This window comes from Pantherophis guttatus, chromosome 3, assembly GCF_059756535.1.
Source record: "Pantherophis guttatus breed Tessera chromosome 3, ASM5975653v1, whole genome shotgun sequence".
Classification (NCBI taxonomy): Eukaryota; Metazoa; Chordata; class Lepidosauria; order Squamata; family Colubridae; genus Pantherophis; species Pantherophis guttatus.
Window position 1 is genome coordinate 9083754 of NC_142065.1, and position 27366 is coordinate 9111119.

General features: G+C 45.1%; 1 protein-coding gene across 2 annotated transcripts in view; it reads left to right on the forward strand.

Moving 5' to 3' along the window:
• NKAIN4 (sodium/potassium transporting ATPase interacting 4) overlaps positions 1-27366 on the forward strand; it is a 153860-nt gene that overhangs the window by 86186 nt on the left and 40308 nt on the right. For both annotated transcript variants that reach the window (XM_087889019.1, XM_087889020.1), the window contains exon 4: positions 7926-8123. In XM_087889019.1, coding sequence (XP_087745145.1) covers positions 7926-8123 — 198 coding nt within the window. The remainder of the gene's footprint in view (positions 1-7925; positions 8124-27366) is intronic.

A 27366-nucleotide genomic window follows, 5' to 3' on the forward strand; every position in this document is an offset into this window, starting at 1 on the left:
TCTATCTATCTATCTACAGTATCTATTTCTCTATCTCTCAAACTATCTATCTCTATTTCTCTATTTCTCTCTCTCATCTCTCTCTCTTATCTATCTATCTATCTATCTATCTATCTATCTATCTATCTATCTATCTATCTATCTATCATCTATCTCTCTATCTACAGTATCTATCTCTCATCTCTCATCTCTCAAACCATCTATCTCTATTTCTCTATTTCTCTCTCTCATCTCTCTCTCATCTATCTATCTATCTATCTATCTATCTATCTATCTATCTATCTATCTATCTATCTATCTATCTATCTATCTATCTATCATCTATCTCTACCTATCATCCATCCATCCATCCATCCATCCATCCATCCATCCTACCTACCTACCTACCTACCTACCTACCTACCTACCTACCTACCTCTCTCTCTCTCTATCTTCTCTCTCTCTCTCTCTCTCCTAGCTGTCTGTCTGTCTGTCTGTCTGTCTGTCTGTCTATCTATCTATCTATCTATCTATCTATCTATCTATCTATCTATCATCTATCTATCTATCTATCATCTATCTATCTTTTTATCAAAATGTATATGGCCATCTAACTCACTTTCAGTAACTCCAGGTAGTAACTCCTAATTACATGAAGGCAATAAAATCAATATATAGCATGATATGGAGCCCTTAGTGCTCTCTGAGCTTGGTTGTTTGCTTGCGGATGTTCCATTATCCAACTAGGTAACATCATCAGTGTGAGCGAGTGTGAGGTTCGCTCCCTGTTTATATACAGTAGCTAGCCCTGTCCGTTTTGGTGAGGGTATGGTTTTCTCCTTGAAAGTTCCTTGATTAGAACATTGTTTTCTGCTTGATTGTTTGTCTGGTGTTAATCCCTGCTTATCTGAGTGTTGATTGCCGGAGAGGAATGTTTTGTTTCCTTCTTAGTTTTTCTTATTGCCTCTTTTTGAATAGTGTGTTGAAACTCCGGTTGTGCCTGTCCATGTCTTGTGACTTCTTAATCTCCGATCCAATTGTAAATCCTTAATCTAATACATCCTGCTTTGATGTGGTAGCTTAGTTTGCACCTCATGCAAAGACAGAAAAAAATATACAAATCCACAATCTCATTTTAGCCTTAATCCTAACCTGCTATGTGAATGCAATTACCCAGTAGTTAAAATGTAAGTCCTCCTTAAGGTCCTCCTCCTTAAATCCTCCTCCTCAGCAATCATTTTTCCTGCTTAATCCACAAAAAACAGATCAAGTAAAGTAGATTACCGAAATCGTACTTCTGCCAAGCACACATGCACTCCAATACCCACATTGCTATCTGTACCTTAGCATATGATTTTATATATAAGACCCAGAGTATGAGCCCCAATTAGTTTGTGAGGTTTGTTCTAGAAAGAAATTAGCCTTATCCCTGTCAAGGTGTTAAAGAAATGCACAGTATCAACACATTCATTTATTTTCCCCAGGGGTGAAATCGAAGTAACAGTAACAGATTTGGAAGGGACCTTGGAGGTCATTTAGTCCAACCCACTGCTCACGCAGGAGACCTATACTAGGGATTTGAACCGCCAACCTTTCTGATCGACAAGCTCAGCGTCCTAGCCACTGAGCCACCTAGGGAGCTGCAAATCCCGCAGGTTCTGACAAGTTCTGGAGAACCAGTAGTGGAAATTTTGAGTAGTTCAGAGAACTGGCAAATACCACCTCTGGCTGGCCCCAGAGTGGGGTGGGAATGGGGATTTTGCAGTATCCTTCCCACGGAGTAGGGTTGGAATGGGGATTTTGTAGTATCCTTCCCCTGCCAGGCCCACAAGCACGCCCACAAGCCACACCACGCCCACTAAGCCACGCCCACAGAACCGGTAGTAAAAAAAATTTGGATTTCACCACTGATTTTCCCCCATTCTACTTGTACAGGTTGTGTGACGTTTAGACGGGGGTGGGGGTGGGGGGTTGGTTTGATGACTCTCCTTACAAAACGCCCCTTTGACATTGTTTTAAAAGTGTAAGATCCTCTTTCATCGCATTCTCAAACGGCTGCCATCGCTTCTCCCCAGAGCTTCATCCAGCAATTCATACAACACATTCACTGAAAAGTCCTTGGTTTGCTGATACTCGCATGAAATCAACGGAGTAATAGAGTTGGAAGGGACCTTGGAGGTCTTCTAGTCCAACCCACTGCTCAAGCAGGAGATCCTATACCATTTCAGATAAATGAGTGTCCAACCTCTTCTTGAAAACCTCTAGCATTGGAGCACCCACAAATTTTGGAGGCAAGTCGTTCCACTGATTAATTGTTCTCACGGTCAGGAAATTTCTGCTTAGGTCTAAATTCCTAATCAAGGAGAGAAGCAACCTAGAACTAAGGAGAAATTTTCTGACAGTTAGAATGATTAACCAGTGGAACAACTTGACTCCAGAAGCTGTGAATGCTCCAACACGGGAAGTTTTTAAGATGTTGGATAACCATTTGTCCGAAGTGGTGTAGGGTTTCCTGCCTAAGCAGAGGGTTGGACTAGAAGACCTCCAAGGTCCCTTCCAACTCTGTTATTCTATTCTATTCTATTCTATTCTATTCTATTCTATTCTATTCTATTCTATTCTATTCTATTCTATTCTACTCTACTCTACTCTACTCTACTCTACTCTACTCTACTCTACTCTACTCTATTCTAAATTCCTATTCTATTCTACTCTACTCTACTCTACTCTACTCTACTCTACTCAATTCTAAGTTGCTTCTCTCCTTGATTAGTTTCCTCCCATTGCTTCTTGTTTTACTCTCAGGTGCTTTGGAGAATAGCTTGACTCCCCCTTCTTGTGGCAGCCTCTGAGATATTGGAACACTGCTATCATATCTCCCTTAGCCCTTCTTTTCAATAAACTAAACCTACCCAATTCTTGTAATCATTCTTCATATGTTTTAGCTCCCAGTCCCCCAATCATCTTTGTTGCTCTTCTCTGCACTCTTTCTAGAGTCTTCACATCTTTTTTTAAAATATTGTGGTAACAAAAACTGGATGCATATTTCAAGTGTAGACTTAATAAGGCATTATAAAGTAGTGCTAACACTTTCTCTAGAAATCAGGTCAAGTGGGATCGTCATGTGAGGAGCCATTTTGCCCCAACGAATCAGAACAGAAAGGAGCTTGGAGGTCTTCTACTCCAGCCCCCTGCTCAAGCGAGAAACCCTATATCATTTCAAACAGGTGGCAGTCCAGTCTCTTCTTAGAAATCTCCAGGGATGAAAGACCCACAATTTCTGGAGCCAAGCTGTTCCACTGGATAATTGTTCTCACTGTTAGGAAATTTCTCCTCAATTCCAGATTGCTTCTCTCCTTGAGTAGTTTCCATCCATTATTTCTTGTCCTGCCCTCTGGTGCTTTGGAAAATAGGTTGCCCCCCCACTCCTCTTTTTTGTGCCAGCCTCTCAAATGGGATTAGCCCACCCCACACGTATCCAGTAGAAGGAGCTTGTTGCTGCAGACCACACCTGTTAAGGAATTTCACGGCGGAGTTGAGGAGATGCCACCTTTCCTTTGGTGGCATCTGTCCTAAGGAACATTCTCCCATTGGAGGTAAAATGAGCTTCCATCTACCTGGCCTTCAGGAAGAGCTTCAAAATTGCTTTTTCAGGTTGGCTTAGGACCTAGATGGGGGTGCTTTTTGCTAGAAGTCAGTGGTGGGATTCATCAGTTGTAACAACTGGTTCGCTGCGCACACGCTTCTGCGCATACTCGTTACGATCAAAAGTTGCCTTCTACAGGATCCAGAGTCAGTAAAACAGCTGAGGTGCGGCAATCCACTCTACCGCGCCTATCAGCTGGGCTTAAAACAAAAGAAATATAGGTAGATTATAGTGGGTGAGCAGGCCCATCTGATCATTGGAGCAAACCGGTTCGCTCTCAGCTGATCGTCGGAGCTACCAGTATGGTCAAACCAGTCAGAACCGGCTGAATCCCTTCCTGCATTTATGGGGTAGGAAGAATTCTAGAAGTTGAATTCCACACGCCTGAAAGTTGCCGTGGTTGAGAAACACTGTCTGAAGGCCTCAGAGTATTCTTTCAGACAGCAGACAGTGATGGAGCCCTGGGGGAGATGGACATTAAGCAGCTATTGATCAAGCCCAAATCAGACCCTTATACTAAAGTGACCCAAGAGGTTAATTGCTGCTGGGGTCAGTAGGAGACTAGATCGTGCAATGAATGAGAAGGCTGCAGGGTACAGGAGGGAGGGACTTCGTGGAGGAAATTTAGTATTCAGAACAAAGAGGAAGCTAAATTGGATTTTTTTAGGCAAAATTCTTCCAGCTCTTGCCCCACTAAATCCAGATCTTCTATTTCTGTGTGAATGCAAATACACAACACCCACCTAGCTCCCTTCAAAATTGTTGCAACTGTAGCATTTCCAGCTTGCTTGTTGAGAAGCATTTATTTTTCATCGGTTTCCAACAACCTGATTAAGTTGCCACAAGTGGGAAGAGAGTCGTCTTAGCTAGACCCGAAGTCCCAATGGCTCAGTGGTGAAAGACACAGAGCTTGTCAGCTGTGGAAAGCTTGACAGCCTGGGTTCAAGACCCGAGCGCCGCAAGACGGGTTGAGCTCCCGTTCCTTGCTCCAGCTCCTGCCCACAACCTAGCAGTTCAAAAGTATGTAAATGCGAGTAGATAAATAGGTACCACTTTGCTGGGAAGGTAACAGCATTCTGTGTGCCTTGGCATATAGTTCATGCTGGCAAATGTCTTTGGACAATGTTGGCTTCCTCAATTAAGAAACGGAGATGAGTACCATGCAGTGGTGGGATTCAAAATTTTTTACTACTGGTTCTGTGGGCATGGCTTGGTGGGCGTGGCTTGGTAGGCATGGCATTCCTGTTCTGCCCCAGCTACGGACCCCAAAGAACGCAGCACACACAAAGTCTGTACAAACCTTAGTTTAGTAAATTAAATCAGACTTTTTCAAACAAAGGCTGTTAATTAACTTACTTAACAGCCGACAAGAATCCAAAGAATAAATAATCGTAATCTTACTATGGTTGGCAGAAAGCCCAGAAGCAATTTGCAGGAAACTGATAAGAGAACTAAGATCCAGACACGAAGGAGATGAATGAAGTTGTTCCCTGCAAATTGCCTCAGTCATTGTCCTTCCTTAAATAAACTAAGGAAGTGGCCAATTAATCCCAAGCCTTACTCTCAAGGAGACCTCCTCCTGAGGAGCCACTCCTGCCTTTTGGCAGCTCTGCGTGCCCGTGCATCGAGAAGAGGCTCCTCCTCTTCGTCCTCTTCACTTAAGGGAGCTTCTGGAGGTTCTGAAGGCCCTGGCTGACTCCCTGCCTCTGGCACCACATCTTCTCCAGCCTCCTCATTGTCCGACTCAAGTGCCAGCTGCACAGGCTGCTGGCGCAGCACCACACCAGCCTCCTCACTGTCAGAATCAGCTACTAGCTGCACAGGCCGCTGACGGGCCACAACAATTCCCTCCCCACTCCAGGAAAAGGATACTGTAAAATCTTCATTCCCTCACCACTCCAGGGGAAGGTTACTGCAAAGTCCCCATTTCCTCCCGATCAGCTGGGACTTGGGAGGCAGAGAATAGATGGGGGCGGGGCCAGTCAGAGGTGGTATTTACCGGTTCTCCAAGCTACTCAAAATTTCCACTACCGGTTCTCCAGAACTGGTCAGAACCTGCTGAAACCCACCTCTGGTACCCTGCCTTAGAGTTGGATTGACTGGACAGGGGAAACTTTTACCTTAACATTTAGCTAAACCGACCAGCAGACCTACCTTTGCCACTCTAAGAGGACTATTCAAAACATTCAACTCAAAAAATCCGAAGCCAAAATGACAAATAAAAACATCTCAGCACCTTCCGAGACACTTGTAGGTCTTGTCGGTCAAAGATTAGTATAAATGATATACGTAGTATATAACACCTCAACCACCACTGCCCATCTGCTAGCCACAATTACAGATATGTGTGTGCTACACATGGGAAGAACCCATGAACTTGTTAGTTCACACATTGCCTAAAGCCCACCCTTTATTTAACCATCATTGGTTGAATAACCTACAATGGCAGAGCTGGAGCCATTCATCCAGCCTGCTAAGCTACTTCTACAACGTTGGGGATCTGTAGAGTATGGGCAAGTGATGAAACAAGATTCACATTCGGATGAAACCCGGGTTGTGAAACACAAGCTCCGCCTCTTTTTGTACGTGCATGGGAGGTCATATGGATGGGGATCAGGACGATGCTTATGTGTGAATGAATTTAGGGCAGTTCCTCACTCTCCGTTCAAGAGCTACTGTGGTGTAGTTGAGAAGACGTTGAACTGAGAAGATGAGCAGAGCAGAAGGGGGCAAATCTGGCTTCATGTTCCCTCTCAGCTAGAGAAGTGCTTTGGAGCAGGGGTCTCCAACCTTGGCAACTTTAAGACTTGTGGACTTCAACTCCCAGAACTCCTCAGCCAGCTTTGCTGGGAATTCTGGGAGTTGAAGTCCACAAGTCTTAAAGTTGCCAAGGTTGGAGACCCCTGCTCTGGAGAGTTTTAGATCAGTCCCTCCTACTCATCTTAAGAGTGGTAGCGAAGGTCCTAGATTAGGAGTGAGAAGATTGTCAAGACTGTTGTCTGCCTTTTGGGGTCAGGGTCAGAGCCAGTTTGGGCTAGTGGTTAAGGCACCAGGCTAGAAACCAGGAGACGATGAGTTCTAGTCCCTCTTTAGGCATGAAAACCGGTTGGGTGACTTTGGGCCAATCACCAAGAAACTGTGAGTTCTAGTTCCACCTCAGGCATGAAAGCCAGCTGGGAGACTTTGGGTCAATCACCAGGAGACTGTGAGTTCTAGTTCCACCTCAGGCATGAAAGCCGGTTGGGAGACTTTGGGTCAATCACCAGGAGACTGTGAGTTCTAGTTCCACCTCAGGCATGAAAGCCGGTTGGGAGTCTTTGGGTCAATCACCAGGAGACTGTGAGTTCTAGTTCTACCTCAGGCATGAAAGCCGGTTGGGAGACTTTGGGCCAATCACTAGGAGACTGTGAGTTCTAGTTCCACCTCAAGCATGAAAGCAGGCTGGGTGATTTTGGGTCAATCACCAGGAGACTGTGAGTTCTAGTTCCATCTCAGGCATGAAAGCCGGTTGGGAGTCTTTGGGTCAATCACCAGGAGACTGTGAGTTCTAGTTCTACCTCAGGCATGAAAGCCGGTTGGGAGACTTTGGGCCAATCACTAGGAGACTGTGAGTTCTAGTTCCACCTCAAGCATGAAAGCAGGCTGGGTGATTTGGGGTCAATCACCAGGAGACTGTGAGTTCTAGTTCCACCTCAGGCATGAAAGCCAGCTGGGAGACTTTGGGTCAATCACCAGGAGACTGTGAGTTCTAGTTCCATCTCAGGCATGAAAGCCGGTTGGGAGTCTTTGGGTCAATCACCAGGAGACTGTGAGTTCTAGTTCTACCTCAGGCATGAAAGCCGGTTGGGAGACTTTGGGCCAATCACTAGGAGACTGTGAGTTCTAGTTCCACCTCAAGCATGAAAGCAGGCTGGGTGATTTTGGGTCAATCATCAGGAGACAGTGAGTAATGACTTCAGTTTTCTGAACTCTATAGACAGCATGGGAAATGTAGACTTTACACATCACCCTAACTCTCATACGGTTTATTTGATTCCTAATTGAATGTACTACACTGACATCAGCCATGGTAACTTCTACACCATGGCTTGTGACTTGGCAAGCAAGTGACCCCAGTCAATGATCTCATTCAACAAACAGCAGTTTTAAAATGTCTTAGCACGATGAGTGAACCCATTTGGTGTCTGTACACAGATCTCTTTGTATTGTGCAAGAACAGCCCAGACAAAGTGCAAAAACTGATCTCCGGCTCTAGTTAAAAAGGGCGTTATTTATTGGTGTTTTTACTTCCCCTTTTCAGGACAGTGAACTTTTGACGTTTAACATCTCCCAACACCAGTCGTGGTGGAGTGAGAACGGTCCTGGTTGCGTAAGGAAGGAGACGCCCATGATCGGCATCAAAGGTCTGGACAGCCATTCGTACGTCTCGGTGATCGGTTGCGCGTTGGAGTACCGTTACATCGAGGTCATGCACAGCGCCCTGCAGATTCTGGTGGCGGTGAGTAGACCCCTTGGGTTCTTGACTTATGAAGCATTGCAGAAGCAGTGCCTGGATGTAAGAGGTGTTCTCTCCTCAAAGGAATTTAATGTAATAAAACCTCAAGAGGAAAATTCATCATCATCATCTTTTAACGACTTCGTAATCTCTTGCGGGGTGGACTCTGGGCAACTGAATGGAGCTAGCAGGGTGTTTAATGGCCGGATGCAGGGGTGAAATCCAGCAGGTTCTGGAGAACCGGTAGCAGAAATTTTGAGTAGTTCGGAGAACCAGCAAATACCACCTCTGGCTGGCCCCAGAGTGGGGTGGGAATGGAGATTCTGCAATATCCTTCCCCCAGGAGTGGGGTCGAAATGGAGATTTTGCAATATCCTTCCCCCGGAGTGGGGTGGGAATGGGGATTTTGCAGTATCCTTCCCCCTGGAGTGGGGTGGAAATGGGGATTTTGCAGTATCCTTTCCTCAGGAGTGGGGTCGAAATGGAGATTTTGCAGTATCCTTCCCCCGGAGTGGGGTGGGAATGGGGATTTTGCAGTATCCTTCCCCCTGGAGTGGGGTGGGAATGGGGATTTTGCAGTATCCTTCTCCCTGGAGTGGGGTGAAAATGGGGATTTTGCAGTATCCTTTCCTCAGGAGTGGGGTCGAAATGGAGATTCTGCAATATCCTTCCCCCAGGAGTGGGGTCAAAATGGAGATTTTGCAGTATCCTTCCCCCGGAGTGGGGTGGGAATGGGGATTTTGCAGTATCCTTCCCCCTGGAGTGGGGTGGGAATGGGGATTTTGCAGTATCCTTCCCCTGCCACGCCCACCAAGCCACACCACGCCTACCAAGCCACGCCCACAGAACCGGTAGTAAAAAAAACTTCGAATTTCATCACTGGCCGGATGCCCTTCCTGTCACCAATGCGGAGTTTGTTCAGCAGATATACTCTCAGTGTGCCCAGAGAGAGAAATTATCTGCCTCTACTTAGGATCGAACTAGATAGAGTATTTAACAGGCCTTCCTGAATAACAGACACCCTTCCCCTCAACTAATTTGTTAAAACAAAGTTTTGGCGTCTTTAATTGAGCATTCTAATGCTTTCCAGTCTAGTGAAAGTTTGAGTATATCTTTACACAACTCTCTCTCTCTCCCCCCCGCCCTCTGTATGTGTGTGTGTGAGAGAAATTGAATGTAGATGTGCATGAATTTGAATCTTAAATTTAGTAGACTCAGGCAAAACAAGGGAAGAAAGCAAGGATACGCTTGCTAAATGTGGTATTTTATGGTGGCTACGTGCCCATCATTTCTGGGATTGTTGCTTTTTTTAATCTGTTACAAGCAGCAGAACCATATGGCATGTCAAATCTTATTGCTTTTGATGTGCTCTTCGTTGTTGTTCAGCAAAAACTGGGGAAAAAATATGATCCCCTCCAGATCTGCAACCTCAAAGCATTGTCTTTTGTTCCCCGAAACCTCACCATATCCCTTGTGTTTTGAAAATTCTCTTTTACAAACAGAATAACAAGTTGGAAGAGACGCTTGGAGGTCTTCTAGTCCAACCCCCTGCTCAGGCAGGAAACCCTATACCATTTCAGACAAATGGTTGTCCAATCTCTTCTTAAAAACTTCCAGTGTTGGAACATTCACAACTTCTGGTGTCAAGTTGTTCCCCTGGTTAATTGTTCTAACTGTTCAGGAAATTTCTCCTTATTTCTAGGTTGCTTCTCTCCATGATTAGTTTCCATCCATTGCTTCTTGTTCTACCCTCAGGTGCTTTGGAGAATAAATTGACCCTCTCTTCTTTGGGGCAGCCCCTTAAATATTGAACCACTGCTATCGTGTCACCCAACAAGCAGAGACGGTGGAGACTTAAGACAGTTTCCAACTATTTTCTCTCTGCAAGCAAATTTCTGAGTTTCGTAGTTCCTTTTCCAGCTCAGATTAAATCCAGCTCTACAAAATCACAGTCGTCTTGTCCCTGTCAACTTTGAAATGGATCTAGCAGCCATCTTTTCGTTTTTCAGCTTGCCACACAGTAGGGGGAATGGGGGAAGAGGCTTGGAATGTCAGACCAGACAATAACAATAGATCATCCCGTGGGAACCAAGGTCATCTCAACAGGTGCTGGACAGAGACTGGAAGGAGTTTCCAGGGCGATGCCAGAACACCTGCAGTAATTGGACAATGTGAGCTGTGGCAACGAGGGAAGGGAATATCTATTCTTTAAGTATACTAAAACCGTGGGAAATGGTTAGAGATAGTTTTTTTAAAGAATAGAATAGAATTCTTTATTGGCCAAGTGTGATTGGACACACAAGGAATTTGTCTTTGGTACATTTGCTCTCAGTGTACATAAAAAGACAAGATACGTTCATCAAGAATCATAAGGTACAACACTTAATGATAGTCATAGGGAAACAGTCAATATAAATCGTAAGGATACCAGCAACAAGGTTACAGTCATACAGTCATAAGTGGGAGGAGATGGGTGATGGGAACAATGAGGAGATTAATAGTAGTGCAGACTTAGTGAATAGTTTGACAGTGTTGAGGGAATTATTTGTTTAGCAGAGGATGGCATTCGAGAAAAAAATGTACTTGTGTCTAGTTGTTCTGGTGTGCAGTGCTCTATAACATGGTTTTGAGGGTAGGAGTTGAGTTATGTCCAGGATGCGAGGGGTCTGTAAATGTTTTCACAGCCCTCTTTTTGACTCCTGCAGTATACAAGTCCTCCATGGAAGGCAGGTTGGTAGCCATTGTTTTTTCTGTAGTTCTAATTATCCTCTGAAGTCTGTGTCTGTCTTGTTGGGTTGCAGAACCAAACCAGACAGTTATAGAGGAGCAGATGACAGACTCAATAATTCCTCTGTTGTGCTTTCATGCATGCCGAAATGAAGTAGTGTAGGGTGTTAAGGATATTGTTGTTGTGTTACCAACCAGAGTGTAGAGCACAGAGAAACGTTGCTGAGAGCAATGAATAAGAGATGTGCAAACTGGTTTATCAAAAGTTTACTTTATAGTGAAAAAACAATCTCATAGTCTTTAAATCAATCCAAGTCTTTGCCAGTTAAATCAGTCCAGTGATACAAAATCTTCTTACCACACAAACAGTAGTTGGTTAGAATAACAAACTCACTCTGGTTCACAAACCACGATGGTAGCAGCTCCATCCAACGATGATAGCACAATGGTTGCAACTCCACACACTATGGTATCTTATCATCAACTGAATACTTTACAGTACCTTTCTTAAATACGTTTACAACTAGTGATTATCTAATTACAGCATGACTCAGCATTACAATGAATCAGCAGGAAAACTTTAAAGTCACACAATACATATTCATATTAAAGTCACAGAACACATATATTGCCTGGACAACTTGTTAGGCTCAAACCATATCCTAACATAGGGTTTCTTGCCTAAGCAGGGGGTTGGACTAGAAGACCTCCAAAGTCTCTTCCAACTCTGTTATTCTGTTCTGAAATGATGCACTCAATAAAACACTTCTTTGAGTAATCCGATCGTCTCAAAGAGTGCTGGCTCATTTGGGTTCATCAGTCGGAACCTTGACAGTCCCCTTCTATACAGAAGATGAGGCTTTAGAATTTATAACTTATAATAACAGAGTTGGAAGGGACCTTGCAGGTCATCTAGTCCAACTCCCCACCCAAGCAGGAGACCCTATATTATTTCTGAAAAATGGCAGTGAGGTCTCTTCTTGAAAGCTTCCAGTGATGAAGCTCCCACAACTTCTGAAGGCAACTTCTGTTCCATGGGTTGATTGTTCTCACTGTCAGAAAGTTCCTCCTCATTTCTAGGTTGAATCTCTCCTTGGTCAGTTTCCATCCATTATTCCTTGTCTGGCCTTCAGGTGCTTTGGAGAATAGCTTGACCCCCTCCTCTCTGTGGTAGCCCCTCAAGTATTGGAAGACTGCTATCACTCTTAAGAGAAGCAGAGCTAATTTAAAAGTGCCCCTCCCTTAAGAAAAACACCCCCTCCCAGCCCAATCCCACTTCTAGAAGCATTTCCTGTGGATAGATACATCAAGTTCTTTATGAACAATCTCTGCGATTGAAATATTTATGGGTGAGTAGAAGAGAGGCAACCGAGGAATGGGGGAGGCAATCCAATTAAGCTAAACTTGTATGTTTTCTCCCCCAGGATATAATAATAAGAACCTACTCTGCCTGAAAACCATGCTCTTTGTTATTTCCGCAGCCGCGCCTCACGCCCGGCTTCTGTTCTTGGAGTGGCAAGCAGGTGATTCAAAAATTGCCATCCGTATCACACCATCTGGGTTCATCCAGCGCTTCCATTCTGAATTCTTTTATTTTTCACAACTGCTGCATCACGTCAGTTAGTGATATAGAATAGAATAGAATAGAGTAGAGTAGAGTAGAGTAGAGTAGAGTAGAGTAGAGTAGAGTAGAGTAGAGTAGAGTAGAGTAGAATATAGAATAGAATAGAATACCCTGTTTCCCCTAAAATAAGGCATCCTCTGATAATAAGCCATTTCCTCTAGTTAGGGTTAGGGACACAGAGCTGGAAATCAGGTAAGATGGCAAGAGGAGCCCCGCTTTACTCCACGCTGTCAGGATGGCAGTTAATCCCATTTCTGCTTTTGGGTAATTGCACCTTGATTAGAGAATGGATCGTGACCTTCCCTTGAAGTATGCTTTAAGAAAATAAACCCAAAGATATATTTTTCTAAGAAAACCTCAATTTATTTGTTATAAAGAAAATAAAACATCTTACTGGCTAATTAACTACATCTTGGCAAAGCTTTCCCGGCCACCTCTCTTGGCCGGAGAACAAAGAAAAGTTTTTGAGAAGAAGAAAAGAATGTGGACATGCGCAGTTAGCTTAGAGATAAGAACTTGGCAAGCTACGGTAAGTCTGAAAGTTCAAAAATAAGAGCTCATCTGGTAAATACAAAAACGCAGTGACACACGCGCCCCAAAATAATAAGACATCCCCGAAAATAAGGCCAAGCGTTTATTTCAGGGTTCAAAAAAATATAAGACAGGGTCTTATTTTCAGGGAAACACGGTAGAATAGAATAGAATAGAATAGAATAGAATAGAATAGAATAGAATAGAATAGAATAGAATAGAATAGAATAGAATAGAATAGAATAGAATAACAGAGTTGGAAGGGACCTCGGAGGTCTTCTACTCCAACCCCTTGCTTAGGCAAGAAACCCTATACCTGTGATGGTGAACCTATGGAACACGTGCCTAAAGTGGCACGCAAAGCAATGTCGCCCGGCACACGCAGCCTTGCCTGTTTGTCTTCCAGGTTTCTGGTGCGCATGTGCATGCAACGATCAGCTGTCCTTTGCGTGCACGGCAGTGCTGAAAACTGGTGTGCGCATGCGAGCCAGCCAGCTGATTGTCAGGTGCGCATGTGCACCAGAATCTGGAAGTTCGGCTTTTCCGGAGCGCGATCCCTGTGCGTGCGAAGCAGTGCCAAAAACCAGCCTGGGTATGCGTACCAGCCAGCTGATCATTGGGTGCACATATGCGCTAGAACCCAGAAGTTCGGCTTTTCTAGAGCACGACCCTGATGAGCATGTGCACAGCATTTCTGCGAGTGCTGAAAAGGTTTGCCATCACTGCCCTATACCGTTTCAGACAAATAGTTATCCAATCTTTTCTTAAAAACTTCCAGTGTTGGAGCATTCACAACTTCTGGAGGCAAGTTGTTCCACTGATTAATTGTTCTAACTGTCAGGAAATTTCTCCTTTGTTCTAGGTTGCTTCTCTCCTTGATTAGTTTCCATCCATTGCTTCTTGTCCTGCCCTCAGGTGCTTTGGAGAATAGCTGGACTCCCTCTTCTTTGTGGCAGCCCCTGAGATATTGGAAGACTGCTATCATGTCTCCCCTGGTCCTTCTTTTCATTAAACTAGACATACCCAATTCCAGCAACCGTTCTTTATAATAACTGGTTGTTTCTCATTTTCTATACTATTATGGAAATTAAAAAGTTTACAGGTAGTCCTCAACTTACCACCATTCTGTTGGAAATGGTTGAAATTACAACAGCACTGAAAAAAGTGACTTATGACCATTTTTTACACTTATGGACCATCGCAGCATTCCCACGGTCAGGTGATCAAAATTCAGACGCTTGACAACTGGCTCATATTTATGACGGTTGCAGTGTCATGTGATACCCTTTTGCGACCTTCTGACAAGCAAAGTCAATGGGGAAAGCCAGATTTGCTTAACAACCGTGTTAGTGACTTAACTGCAATGCAGTTCAAGCGAACTGGTAGCGGCAACTGCAGGAGGACCTCCTCCCCTCATCCCTGCCCTGGTGTAATGCCATCCTATTTAGCCACATTTTTGAGCCCGGGCGCGTGTGCAGAAGGGGCATGTGCGAGCAAAGTGCAGGCATGGTAGGCCGGGCGCACACACGGAAGGTGTACGTGTGCACGAAGTGAGAGAGCACGGCAAACCGGTGGTAAGAATATGTGAAACCCAACGCTGATAAATACATATGTAAATTGGGTGGCCGGAATTAAGGCAGACCTCTGATTATGTTGGTTGCTTTCCAAACCCTATTTCCACCATCAGCTATATGCTGTAGGCACCATTTGCCTGTAAATATAAATATCAAAGAATAGTTGAGACATTTGGCAGACTGTGTTGTGGTCCGCCAGCAGCCTGCGGAGCTGGCAGCAGAGTCGGACAGTGAGGAGGCTGGGGAGGAACATGGACCTGGAGTTTGGGGAAGGCTCGGACGAGGGCTCTGCGTCGGAGGCAGAGAAACGGCCATCTGGGAGGTATGTGCTGCCTCCGGAGCCTTCAGAGTCGGACCTCAGCGAGGCAGAGTAACAGGGTAAGACTTAAAAGAGGAGCAAAAGCACATGGGCCTTTGCAGGAAGCAACCTTTGTTCATTCAGTTCAGCTTAAAGCCTGAAGCTCTGTTTGAGTCTGGACTCCATGCGGCTTTGCCAATTAAGTCTTTAGGCAGCGTGTCAAGGGAGATAAAGGTGGATGATTATTTGGGGATGTCTCCCGCCGGACTCTTTACAACTAATTGGGACTCATCTGTGAATGAACAGAATTCACAGTTATTGCAATAAAAGAGGTTTTGGGGACTACTCGTGTGTTTTAATGACTCAGGAAGCCTAGGTCAGAACAGACTGCAAGAAATGTACAGCTCCTTTATATACAAACCATATGTGAATTCCGGAATAATCTCCTCTTCCTCCTCCACCTCCTCCTCCTCCTCCTCCTCCTCCTCCTCCTCCTCCCCCTCTTCCTCCTCCTCCTCCTCATAAGAATGAACATAACAGGTAGGTCTCAATTAGCGCACTTAATGAATCCCACGAAATGATTGCATGATTTGAATTCACACTGTTCAAATTATATTTCCATAGAAAAATTGGCAATTGATTCCGGCTTGACAGAAACAGGCAATGAAAAATTTAAAACGTAAGATACACACGCACACATATTGTATATTAATTATTGAAACATTACAGGAAAAAAAATATACGTTTCTGGTGAATGAAGTCATATAATAGTTATAGACATCCAATTTTTTTTAAAAAAAATTCTCCCATAAATTCAGGCATCCAACATCTTGTTCTCGTTCAGCATTGCTATGATGATTTCGTGACATTTAATTCTATCAAATGTTTGCTCCAAGTGGATTCTTTAAAAAAAAAAAAACTTGCACTTTTATCCTCCAATGGAATCTTCCTTTCCTCTCTTTTGCACGCATGAAGACAAGCAGTGTGTAAAACCTCAGCCACCAGTCCCCATGCGGTAGCCTGAATTTCACACATGCTAGCTTTGCATTCACGGACTTTTGGGTTGCGTTAAACGCTGCCTGGCACCCATGTGCAATTTGCACTAAATCGAATATTGTGTTATTGAAACTCTCATCATTTGCAATGCCTTTATGTCCATTCCCCATTAAATCCCCATTAAATCCAATAGAGAAGACCGTTGGTTTGAAAGAGGAGTAAAAAGTGGCCATCTTTGTTAACGTTGAACAAACCTGTCTCGACAGAGGGGGAGGGATATTGAAACAGAAGGGTCTTATACTATAAATCATATTAATCTAAGTATTGTATCATGCACAGTATTATATTGTTTTCTGAGGTACTGACGTTGGAGCAGAAGTTATGTTGCAAACCTCAGGAAAGTACAAGGAACAGAAATAAGGAACTTGTTAAATGTACTGATGAGCTTAATGACCTATGTTCTATATCATCCCTGTAACGAACTTATATTAAGAAACATATTACCAGAAGTGTTCATGGAAAGTAACAGACGGTGTACCCTTATATGGAAATAGATTCAGAGGCGTAACGCCTCTGGCGTGGCTAGAATTGCAAAATGTATAAAAGGTACACCCCGGCATAGCCCGGGGTTCGGAATCTGACATGTGAATGCTCCGAACCTTTGCTAGCAAATAAACCTGATGTCAGCACTTCAAGCTGCATTTACTCTAGTGCTGACATAAGAAGGAGAAGTGGAGGTGTCTGGAAAGGGACGTTTGACTTTTCACCTTCTTATTTTCCCTGGAGATAACACCCCCTAGGAGATGGGATGGGAGGGGGCAAATTCCTTTGAGCTGGAGCAGTAGGTTAGGGGTAGAGTGACTTGGAAGATGGCCAATGAGTGCAGGGGAGTGGGGAAAGGAAAGGGAGGGTTTTGGGTCAGGAAGTCAGTGTTGGCTACAATGGAGTCAGAGTTAGAATGTCATGCTTAATAAATGGGAGTTTTTCATCAAAGACTTTGTTTGAAATGAAATTTATTTGAGGCGACCTCGAAACCTGACACCTGTGTTCTCCAACCTTTGTGGTCTTGTCTCCTGCATTTGGGAAAGTGCGTTTTCCCACTTCAGTATGACCTATCTTCTGTCTACAACACAATCCTTTCAGCAATCTCAGGAAGGTTTCACACCCCATTTCCACTCTGATTCAGGCAACCCCGAGGGCACAGATGAACCCCCAAGTGGTCTCAAGAGCTCCAGTGGTGGGATTCAAATAAATTAACAAACGGTTCTCTGCCCTAATGACCCGCTAGGTGGGCATGGCCATGGTAGGCGTGGCCAGGGAGTGTGACAGGCAGCACTCGGCCTCCTGCACCCCCCTGGGAGCAAAAACGGGCCGCAGGAGGGCCGTGCCAAATCCCCCCCCCCGTGCCATGTTTTGGGCCTAGTCGGCCTCCCTGCAGCCTACTGGGAGCAAAAACGGGCTGTGGAGGGCCCGTTTTCCACCTGCCCGGCTCTCTGGAGGCTGGAAATAGGCCCATTTTTGCACTCCATGGGCCTCTAAGAGGCCCGTTTTCCACCTCCCCGGGCTCCACGTGCCCCCTGCACTTATCTGGGATCCAAAATAGGCTGCGTGGGGACTCCTGGGAGGGACGGGGTGGCGTGGGGCCAGCCGGTCGTCAGAACTACAGGTTCACCGAACCAGATGTAAAATTAGCATCCAATTCGCCCAAACTGGCTGAATCCTACCTCTGAAGAGCTCCCAGGGAGAGTGCTAACAACCAGATGACTGGAAAGAAACATGATCCTTCCATCCCTGATCCCCATCATCTTGCCAGAACTAATCCTTCCATTGCCCCCACCATTCTGCCAGAACTGATGAAGCTTCTAGGATAAGAAGTGAAACATCTTCTTCTTCTTCCTCAGGGGGTAGGAGGGTGGGGTGGGGAGAGGAAACAGTCCAGTTGTCTTTTGAAAAGGCACCTTTGAAGTATCCATTCCTACAATACGTACTGAATTTTAGAGGCACACGGTTCATTCGTCCAGGTGGTTAGAGATGGTTAACATACCGTATTCTAACATACATCACAGTTTTACCTTTTGTGTGGCCCTCATCCAAGGCATTGCATGAACCCAGAAAAGCTCCTAGTCCTCAACTTGCAACAGTCCATTTAGTGACCGTTCAAAAGTTACAATGGCACTGAAAAATGTGACTGATGACCTGTTTTTCACACTTATGACCATTGCAGCATCCTCACGATCACGTGATCAAAATTCAGATGCTTGGCGACTGGTTCATATTTACGACCATGTCTGTGTCGTGGAGTCACGCAATCCCCTTTCGCGACCGGCAAAGCTCATAAGGAAACCAGATTCACTTAACAAACGAGTTGCTAACTTATCAACTGCAGTGATTCACTTAACAATGGTGGCAAGAAAGGTCGTAAAATGGGATCAAAAGTCATTTAATAAATGCCTCGCTTAACAACAGAAATCTTGGGCTCAATTGTGGCCATAAGTCGAGGACTGCCTGTATTTTCAGGGGTAGGAATTTCCTGCAAGGTAGCTTCCAATTTCACATTTCCTAAGTCAGCCTCAGCAGCTGCTCGGGGGGTGGACTTGACACATCTGTTGCTTCTCAACTCAGCTGCAGAGCAGATGCAGGGAAACTGACACTGAAAAATTTGACACTGGGTCTAATGGCAACATATCTCCTGGGTCAAATGGTCCTTTCAGACACGGGTGGGGGTGGGGTGGGGAATTCCGGACTGTAATGGGAAGATCTTGTGCTCCTCCCTGCAGATTCTGACCCTGGTTCTCTTTTGCAGTATTTCACGATTGCAGCCCCAATCATGAAATGCCTGGATGCTTTGTGGACAGCAAAGATGGGACATCACTGTCTTCCCTTGTATTCCTGTCTGTTCCCTCTTACCAAGCAGTTTGGTCTATTGGTTAAGGCACCAGGCTAGAAAGCAGGAGACCGTGAGTTCTCGCCCTGCCTTAGGGATGAAAGCTGGCTGGGTGAACAGAGCAACAGAGTTGGAAGGGGCCTTGAAGAGAGGTGGGCTGCTGTTGGGTTCGGACCAGTTCTGGTGTACCTGTAGTTCTGACCATCAGCTGGGCCTGCCCACCTGCCCCAGCCAGGGGTGAAATGCTCCTAGTTCGGACCGGATCACCCAATCCGGTAGCGATGGCGGCAGGTGGTTCGGAGAACCGGTAGCAAAAATCCCTGTGCCCCCCCCTCCCCATGTCCAGCTGAGCCACAGGATCATCAGAGACTTTTTTTTTTTTACTTTTAAAAGCATTTTTTTACAACCTCTTCCAACGAAAAATGCTTTTAAAGGTAAAAAAAAAAAGCCTCTGATGATCGCGTGGCTCAGCTGGGATCATCAGAGGCTTTTCAAAGCATTTTTTTTCTGCAACCTCTTGGCCGAAAGAGGTGGTAAAAAAAATGCTTTGAAATGTCTCTGACGATCCCAGCTGAGTTGCCTGATCAGCAGAGAGGTATTTTTTAAAAAGCCTCTCTGAGAATCCCAGCTGAGTTGCCTGATCGGCAGAGGCTTTTCAAAGCGTTAGAAAAAATGCTTTGAAAAGTTAAAAAAAAAAGTTGGCCACGCCCACCCAGTCACATTAACCCGCCCCCCCAAGCCACGCCCACAGAACCGGTAGTAACAAATTTTACATTTCACCCCTGGCCCCAGCATTATCCAGTCCTATATATCTCACTCTCTGGCTCGTTCACCCTGCCCACGCAGCCCAGCTGATTTCCGTGCCTCACCGCTCTACGCACCGTGGCTGCCCGAGAAGCTGTGCTGGAAGCCATGCACATGAAATCGCCATGTGTTTGAAGCTGCATGGAAGGCACGCGTGCAAGCAAAGTGCGCATGTGCACATGCACTCACATTTTTGGTTCTGCCCCTAGGCCAGTGGTGACGAACCTTTTACTCACCGAGTGCCGAACAAGTATGTGCTTCGTGTGCTGCATGGACGCGTGTGCCATTCGCGCTAATGCACGGCACCTCCCTCATCTGTGTGTGCAACTGCACCATCCGTGCATGCGCATAGCTTTTGCGCGCACCCCCACTGTGCGCTGCGTGTGCAACCACACCATCTGCGCATACACACAGGTTTTACACGCGTGCCCCACACTGTGTTGCGCGGGCAATAGCACCATCTGCACAGGCACATGGTTTTCACATGTGCAATGCACACACATGAATGCCGTCTGCACATGTGTGCGCTGTGCACCAGTACTCTCACGTGCATGCACAAACATGCGTGCATGTGCAGGAGCGCTCCGAAGACCAGCTGGGTCCCCTGAATTGCACGAATGCACACCGGCGCAATTGCAGGTGAGTTGGGCAACAGCTCGCGTGCCCGGAAAAATAGCTCTTCATGCCACTTCTGTCATGTGTGCCATAGGTTTGGCATCACGGCCCTAGGTGAACCTAGGAGCCTTGGTGGCGCAGCAGACTAAAATGCTGTTAAGTAGCACCAGCTGCCTGCAATTAGTGCGAGTTCAAATCTCACCAGGCTCAAGGTTGACTCAGCCTTCCATCCTTCCGAGGTAGGTAAAATGAGGACCCAGATTGTGGGGGCAATAAGCTGACTTTGTATAAAATAGAACACCGCTGGGGGGGGGGGCAAAAGCCCTACTAAGCAGGTATATACAAAAGCATGAAGGCTGTTGCTTAACGCATTGTAAGCTGTCCTGAGTCTCCGGAGAAGGGCGGCATATAAATCGAACCAACCAATCAATCAATCAATCAATCAATAAATAAATAAACAATAAATCTGTTGTTAAATTATGTTCAGTCCTCCTCTGGCCTTGAAGGTCTTCTAGTCCAACCCCCTGTTCAAGCAGGAGACTCTATACCATTTTAGACAAGTTTAGACAACCCCTCAAATATTGGAAGACTGCTATCATGTCACCCCTAGTCCTTCTTTCATTAAACTAGAGTCTAGACATACCCAATTCCAGCAACCTTTATATCCTCTAATCCTCTAATCCTTTTTGCTGCTCTTCTCTGCACTCTTTTCAGATTCTCGACATCTTTGTTTTATATATATATCGTGGCAACCACAACTGGATGCAATATTCCAAGTGTGGTCTTACCAAGGCATTATAAAGTGGTATTAACACTTCACGTGATCTTGATTTTAAGCCTCTGTTAATGCAGCCCAGAACTGTGTTGGCTTTTTTTGGTGGTTGACTTGGGACCAATCACCAGTCCCAACTGAATATGGATATTTAAAATCCTCTGTATCAAAGTATTTCTTTGAATCCAATTTTTTAAAGCTTTTTTTTTAAAAAAACACATCCACCAAGAAATGGTGCCATTATTAAAGGAAGTCTTTGTTATTCCCATTTGTCTCTGACTTAACATATGACAGATTGAAACTTTGCAGAAATATGGTTCGTGTCAATTTGTAGCAGATGACACAGTAAAAACTGGAACAAGATCTGTTGGCATATGTTACCTTTTCACCCTTAATGTTTGCCCTCCAGCAAATACATTTTCAAAGGTAAAAAAAGGTTACGGATTGCCCATCTGGGTACCGCAATTCCATCTTTGCCAATTGTTCCTGAGATTTTCCTAGCACTTCTGAAAATCTTCTCACAAGCTTTTCTCTAAACATTTTTTGGAGGTTTTAACGTTCATGAGAAATTAAAAGCAGCCGCCCTAGCTGGTTAGAACAACCCTGTTTCCCCCAAAATAAGACATCCCCTGATAATAAGCCCAATCGGGCTTTTGAGCGCATGGCAATAAGGCCAAGCGCTTATTTCAGGGTTCAAAAAAATATAAGACAGGGTCTTATTTTCGGGGAAACACGGAAGATAGCAGAGAAAAACATTGTGATAGCATACGAATGTAGGAAGAATCTCTGAATCTCCTAGCTCCGTGATGGCGAACCTATGGCACGCGTTGCAGAGGTGGCACGCAGCGCCCTCTCTGATGGCACATGAGCCGTTGCCCCAGTTCAGCTCTGCCACCAGTGGTGGGTTCCTCCCGGTTTGGCCCGGTTCTCCCGAGCCGGTAGCGATGGTGATATGACGTCACCGAACCAGTTCTTTCTTTCTTTCTTTCTTTCTTTCTTTCTTTCTTTCTTTCTTTCTTTCTTTCTTTCTTTCTTTCTTTCATTTATTTATTTATTTATTTATTTATTTATTTAATTTATCAAATTTTTATACCACCCTTCTCCGCAAATAGAAATAATGTGTATTTCTATTTGCACCTAGCAATCTTTGTGAACTGCCACCATTTTTATTTACAAAATTTATTGCAGTCCTCGATTTATGATCGTTTGAAGTTACAACAGATCACCCTAGGGCCATGAGGGGGAACTTATGGCACACGTGCCAGAGGTTGCACATAGTACCCTCTCTGATGGCACGTGAGCTGTCGCACCAGTTCAGCTCCGTTGTGCATGTCCTGCCCTCAGGTGCTTTGGAGAGTAGCTTGACTCCCTCTTCTTTGTGGCAGCCCCTGAGATATTGGAACACTGCTATTATGTCTCCCCGAGTCCTTCTTTTCATCAAACTAGACAAAACCCAATTCCAGCAACCGTTCTTCCAGTGGTGGGTTCCTCCCAGTTCGGTCCAGTTCGGCCGAGCCGGTAGCGGTGATGATATGACGTCACCGAACCGGTTCTCCCCGCCCGCCCTCCCACCCCCCCACGTTATTCTTACCTTTTATTTGGTCCCACCCCCAATCTATTGCTGCCTCCTGAGTCCCAGCTGATGACTAGAGGGAAAAAAACTGTTTAAAGTCTTGCCGCGGGGCTTCAAAGGGCCGCCCTACAGCTGATCAGTGTTAAAAGGAAACAAATGAGTAGGGTTGTAAGTGCGAGGACCTTCCAGAAATGACTGACCAGCTAGCCATGCCCACCTAGTCACATGACCTCCAAGCCACACCCACAAAATAAGCCACGCCCACAGAACCGGTAGTAAAAAAATTTAGAACCCACCCCTGCGTTCTTCATATATTTTAGCCTCCAGTCCCCTAATCATCTTAATTCTCTGCTTGATCAAAGACCCACAAACAGACTTATCATCAAAACTGAGACTGGAACTTCCACCACGATGGAGCTAAATTGCAGATACGTTTTTCTCTCGGGAATAAAACTTTCCTACACCCGGGGCTGATGGCGACGAAATTAAATACTTAAAGACGACCATATTGCAAAGATTCCTTTAATATAGCAGCAGCATAGAGCTTGGAGCCCCAGGGAAATCTTGGAGGTGTTTCCCTTCCAGGCAAGGACCGAGATGTAATCTTAATTGTTGATAGAGGAAATTAAGTCCACCAGGAGTAATCATGTTTGTTTTTGTTTACCTTCATTTAATTCAATTCAGTTTTATGACTTTGAAATTCAATCAGACCACGGTTTCATTTTTTCCTTCCTGCTTCTCATTTTGTTATTCTCACGCATCCATTTTATTTATTTATTTATTTATTTATTTATTTATTTATTTATTTATTTATTTATTTATTTATTTATTTATTGCCCTTCCGAGAACTAAGATGCTCTCGTCTCAAGGGTCAGGCAGGCTCAGCTCGAATACGGGTACTCCTCGACTTTACGACAGCAATGGAGCCCAACATTTCTGTTGTTAAGCGAAACATTTTGTTAAGTGGGTTTTGCTCCACTTTAAAACCTTTCTTGCCACAGCTGTTTTTTTTTTTGTTTTTTTTTTTTATTTGATTTATATGCCGCCCTTCTCCGGAGACTCAGGGCGGCTTACAATGTGCTAAGCAATAGCCTTCATCCTTTTGTATATTTATACAAAATCAGCTTATTGCCCCCACAAACTGGGTCCTCATTTCACCTACCTTAGAAAGGATGGAAGGCTGAGTCAACTTTGAGCCTGGCGAGATTCGAACCTGCAGTAATTGCAGGCATCTGGTCTTAATAACAGGGTGCTTTAAGCCACTGTACTACCAAGGCTCCTTAAGCTGTTAAGTGAATCGCTGCGGTTGTAAAGTTAGGAACACGGTCAGTGGTGGGATTCTACCGATTCTACCCGGTTCGCTGTAACCGATAGCGGTGGGAGGCTCCTCCCACCCGCCTGGACGTCATCGCGGACACTCTAAGCATGCTCAGAGGTGGCGTGCGGCTCTCATTGGCGAACCGGGAGCGAAGGTAAGTGAATACCACTACATGGTTGTTAAATGAATCGGGCTTCTCCATTGACTTCGCTGGTCAGAAGGTCGCAAAAAGTGACCACGTGACTCCACGACACTGCAGCCGTCATAAATACGAAGCAGTCGCCAAGCGTCTGAATTTTGATCATGTGACCATGGGGATGCTCCAGTGGTCGTAAATGTGAAAAGGGGTCCTAAGCCACTTTTTTTCAGTGTCGTCGTAATTTAGAACAATCACTAAATTTATAGTCGTAATCAGGGTGGATAAAAATGAATGATTTTTTTAAAAAAAATCAAAAAAATTGGATTTTTTTATTTAAATCGGATTTTTTTAAATTTTTATTGAATTTATTTTAATAAAAAAACTTTTGGGGTCAAAATCTATCGTAAGATAGTTTTCTATTTAAGATACATAAATAATTTAGTTTATTCAGCATGAAATGGAGCTTAGTTATGTAGCAGGAGGCTGTATATTCTGCAACGCTGGGACTATCGGTGAGTCAACAGCGGGTCAAAGGAGTAGCAGAGATGACAGTTGCTCTTTAAAAATTATGATTTAAATCGAGTTGATTTAAATCAAGCCTTTTTACTAGTGATTTAAATCATGATTTAAATCAACTCGATTTAAATCAAATCCACCCTCGTCATAATTCAAGGACTACCTGTATATGTTTTTTTCATATGCTCTAAAAATCTCTGTTTATATCTTCCTGTAATGACAGCATGCAAAGAATTCTGTCAGTCAGCTAAATTTCTTCCAGTATTCTAGGCTCATGTGAGACCAACCACATTCCTGGGAAACCCACATTTGTGACATGAAAACAATATGTTTTCATTTCCTCCCCTTTCCCAGAAGCTGCTCTTCCAAAGTCTTAGCATAATTTCATTACCTCAAAATATTTTTCTTCCCTTCTATATAAGGGCTTGCGGCACAAATAGGCAAAGGGCATTCTCAGATTGGATTGGATGGACGGATGAATTGCACTGGGAAGCTGCCAACAAGTCTCAGTATTTACAATGAGAATGCAAAAGGAATGAAAACCTAGAAAGTCACTGGGGGGAAAAAAGGGGGGGAAACTCCCCCAAAGAAGATGATAGTTAATAGATAGTTCTAAGCTAAGATTATAGTTCTAAGCCAGTGATGACTAACCTTTTTGCCATTGAGTGCCAAAAGCGGGGGGAGCGCCGGGGAGGGGGTGTTTGCGCACACGTGCCCACACCCATAATTCAATGTGCCCCGCCCCCCGGGCATGCGCATGCAACCCCCCCGCGCTCCCTCCACTTTTGGTACGTGATGGCCAGGTAGGCCCCTTTTTCGGCCTCCCCAGGCTCCAGAGGCTTTCTAGGAGTCTGGGGAGGGCAAAAACAGCCTCCCCCCCCCAAGGCCCTCTGGAGGCCAGAAACAGCCCGTTTCCTAACTTCCGGTGGGCCCAGAAAGCCCGAAAATCAGCTGTCCGGCACGTGCATGAGCGTTGGAGCTGAGCTAGGGCAACGCTGGCGTGCCAACAGATATGGCTCCACGTGCCACCTGTGGCACGCGTGCCATAGGTTCGCCATCACAGTTCTAAGCAATCATTATAGTTTGATGCAGAGCACCATAATAGATTATTTTATTTATTATTTATTAATGGAACTTGTATGCCGCCCTATCTCCAATGGACTTGGGGCGGCTCACAACAATTAAAACAAAAGAAAAACCATTAAAACAAAAATCCAGGTTAAAATGAACAAAAAATCCATAAAAACCCAGTTAAAATTCTATTAAAACCCCCCATCAGTCCAGGGCGGCCAGGTGAAACAGCCACATTTTCAGGCCATGGCGGAAAGAGCAGAGGTCGGGGGCCATCCGGAGCTCCAGGGGGAGTTGATTCCAAAGAGTAGGTGCGCCCACAGAGAAAGCCCTCTCCCTGGGGGTAGACAGCCGACACTGTCTGGCCGACGGCACCCTGAGTAGGCCCTCCCTGTGAGAACGCACCGGGCGATGGGAAGCTGTTGCTGGCTGCAGATGGTCCGCCAAATATCTCGGGCCTAAGCCATGTAGGGCTTTATAGGTAATCACCAGCACCTTGAATCTCACCCGGAGGGCAACCGGCAGCCAATGCAAGTCACACAGGAGAGGTGTAACGTGGGAGTGTCGGGACACTCCCATCACTACCTGCGCGGCCGCATTCTGCACCAGCTGAAGCCTCCGAGTGGTCTTCAAGGGCAGCCCCATGTAGAGAGCATTGCAGTAGTCAATACGGGAGGTGACAAGCGCATGAGTGACTGTGCGTAGGGCATCTTGGTCCAAGTAGGGGCGCAACTGGCGCACCAGGCGAATCTAGGCAAATGCCCCACTGGTCATGGTCATTACATGATCTTCCAGATTTAACCGTGAATCCAGGAGGACGCCCAGGTTGTGCGCCCTATCTACCGGGGATTAACTCAAATAACAATCATAGATAATGATAATAATGTCCTGAATAATGATAATAATGTCTCTAAGGCTGAGAAAAAAAGGAGTAGGGGAGACATGATAGCAGTCTTCCAATATCTCAGGGGCTGCCACAAAGAAGAGGGAGTCAAGCTATTCTCCAAAGCACCTGAAGGCAGGAGAAGAAGCAATGGATGGAAACTAATCAAGGAGAGAAGCAACCTAGAACTAAGGAGAAATGTCCTGACAGTGAGAACAATTAATCAATGGAACAACTTGCCTCCAGAAGTTGTGAATGCCCCAACACTGGAAGTTTTTAAGAAGATGCTGGATAACCATTTGTCTGAAGTGGTGTAGGGTTTCCTGCCTGAGCAGGGGGTTGGACTAGAAGACCTCCAAGGTCCCTTCCAACTCTGTTACTCCGCTATTCTTTGATTACACCCCTTCAGTCCTTCTTCCTCAGTGTGTCAGAAAGAACCAAGAGGTTTATGCGAAGACATTTGACCTTAGTCATTAGAAACAGGTTTTACAATTTCCTTCCTTTTCCTCTGAGATGAACCTCAAAACTGACCTGTGATGAGCCCTTTAGGAAGCAGCTTCTCCAACCCCACCCCCTCTTTTCCCTTCTGCTTTTCCCCCCCTTCTCTAATCTCTCTAGTTGTTGGTTAAAATATTTAAACACAAGAACCGAGAGCTTTTAATGTGGATCAAAATTCAACTCAAAATGCTATTTGACATACATCACTTATAAAATCTCAGGACAGCCTGCTTGGAAAGCTGAAGAACAAGGGATGCATGCAAAGGGATGTTATGGATTTTAGGTTCATCTACCCCCACCCTCTTTGCAAAAAACTTATTTGAAAAGAAGTCTCTCTACAGAGGAAGGAAGGGAAGGAAGGGAGGAAGGGAGGGAGGGGGAGGGGGAGGAAGAGAAGGAAGGAAGGAAGCAAGAAAAAGAAAG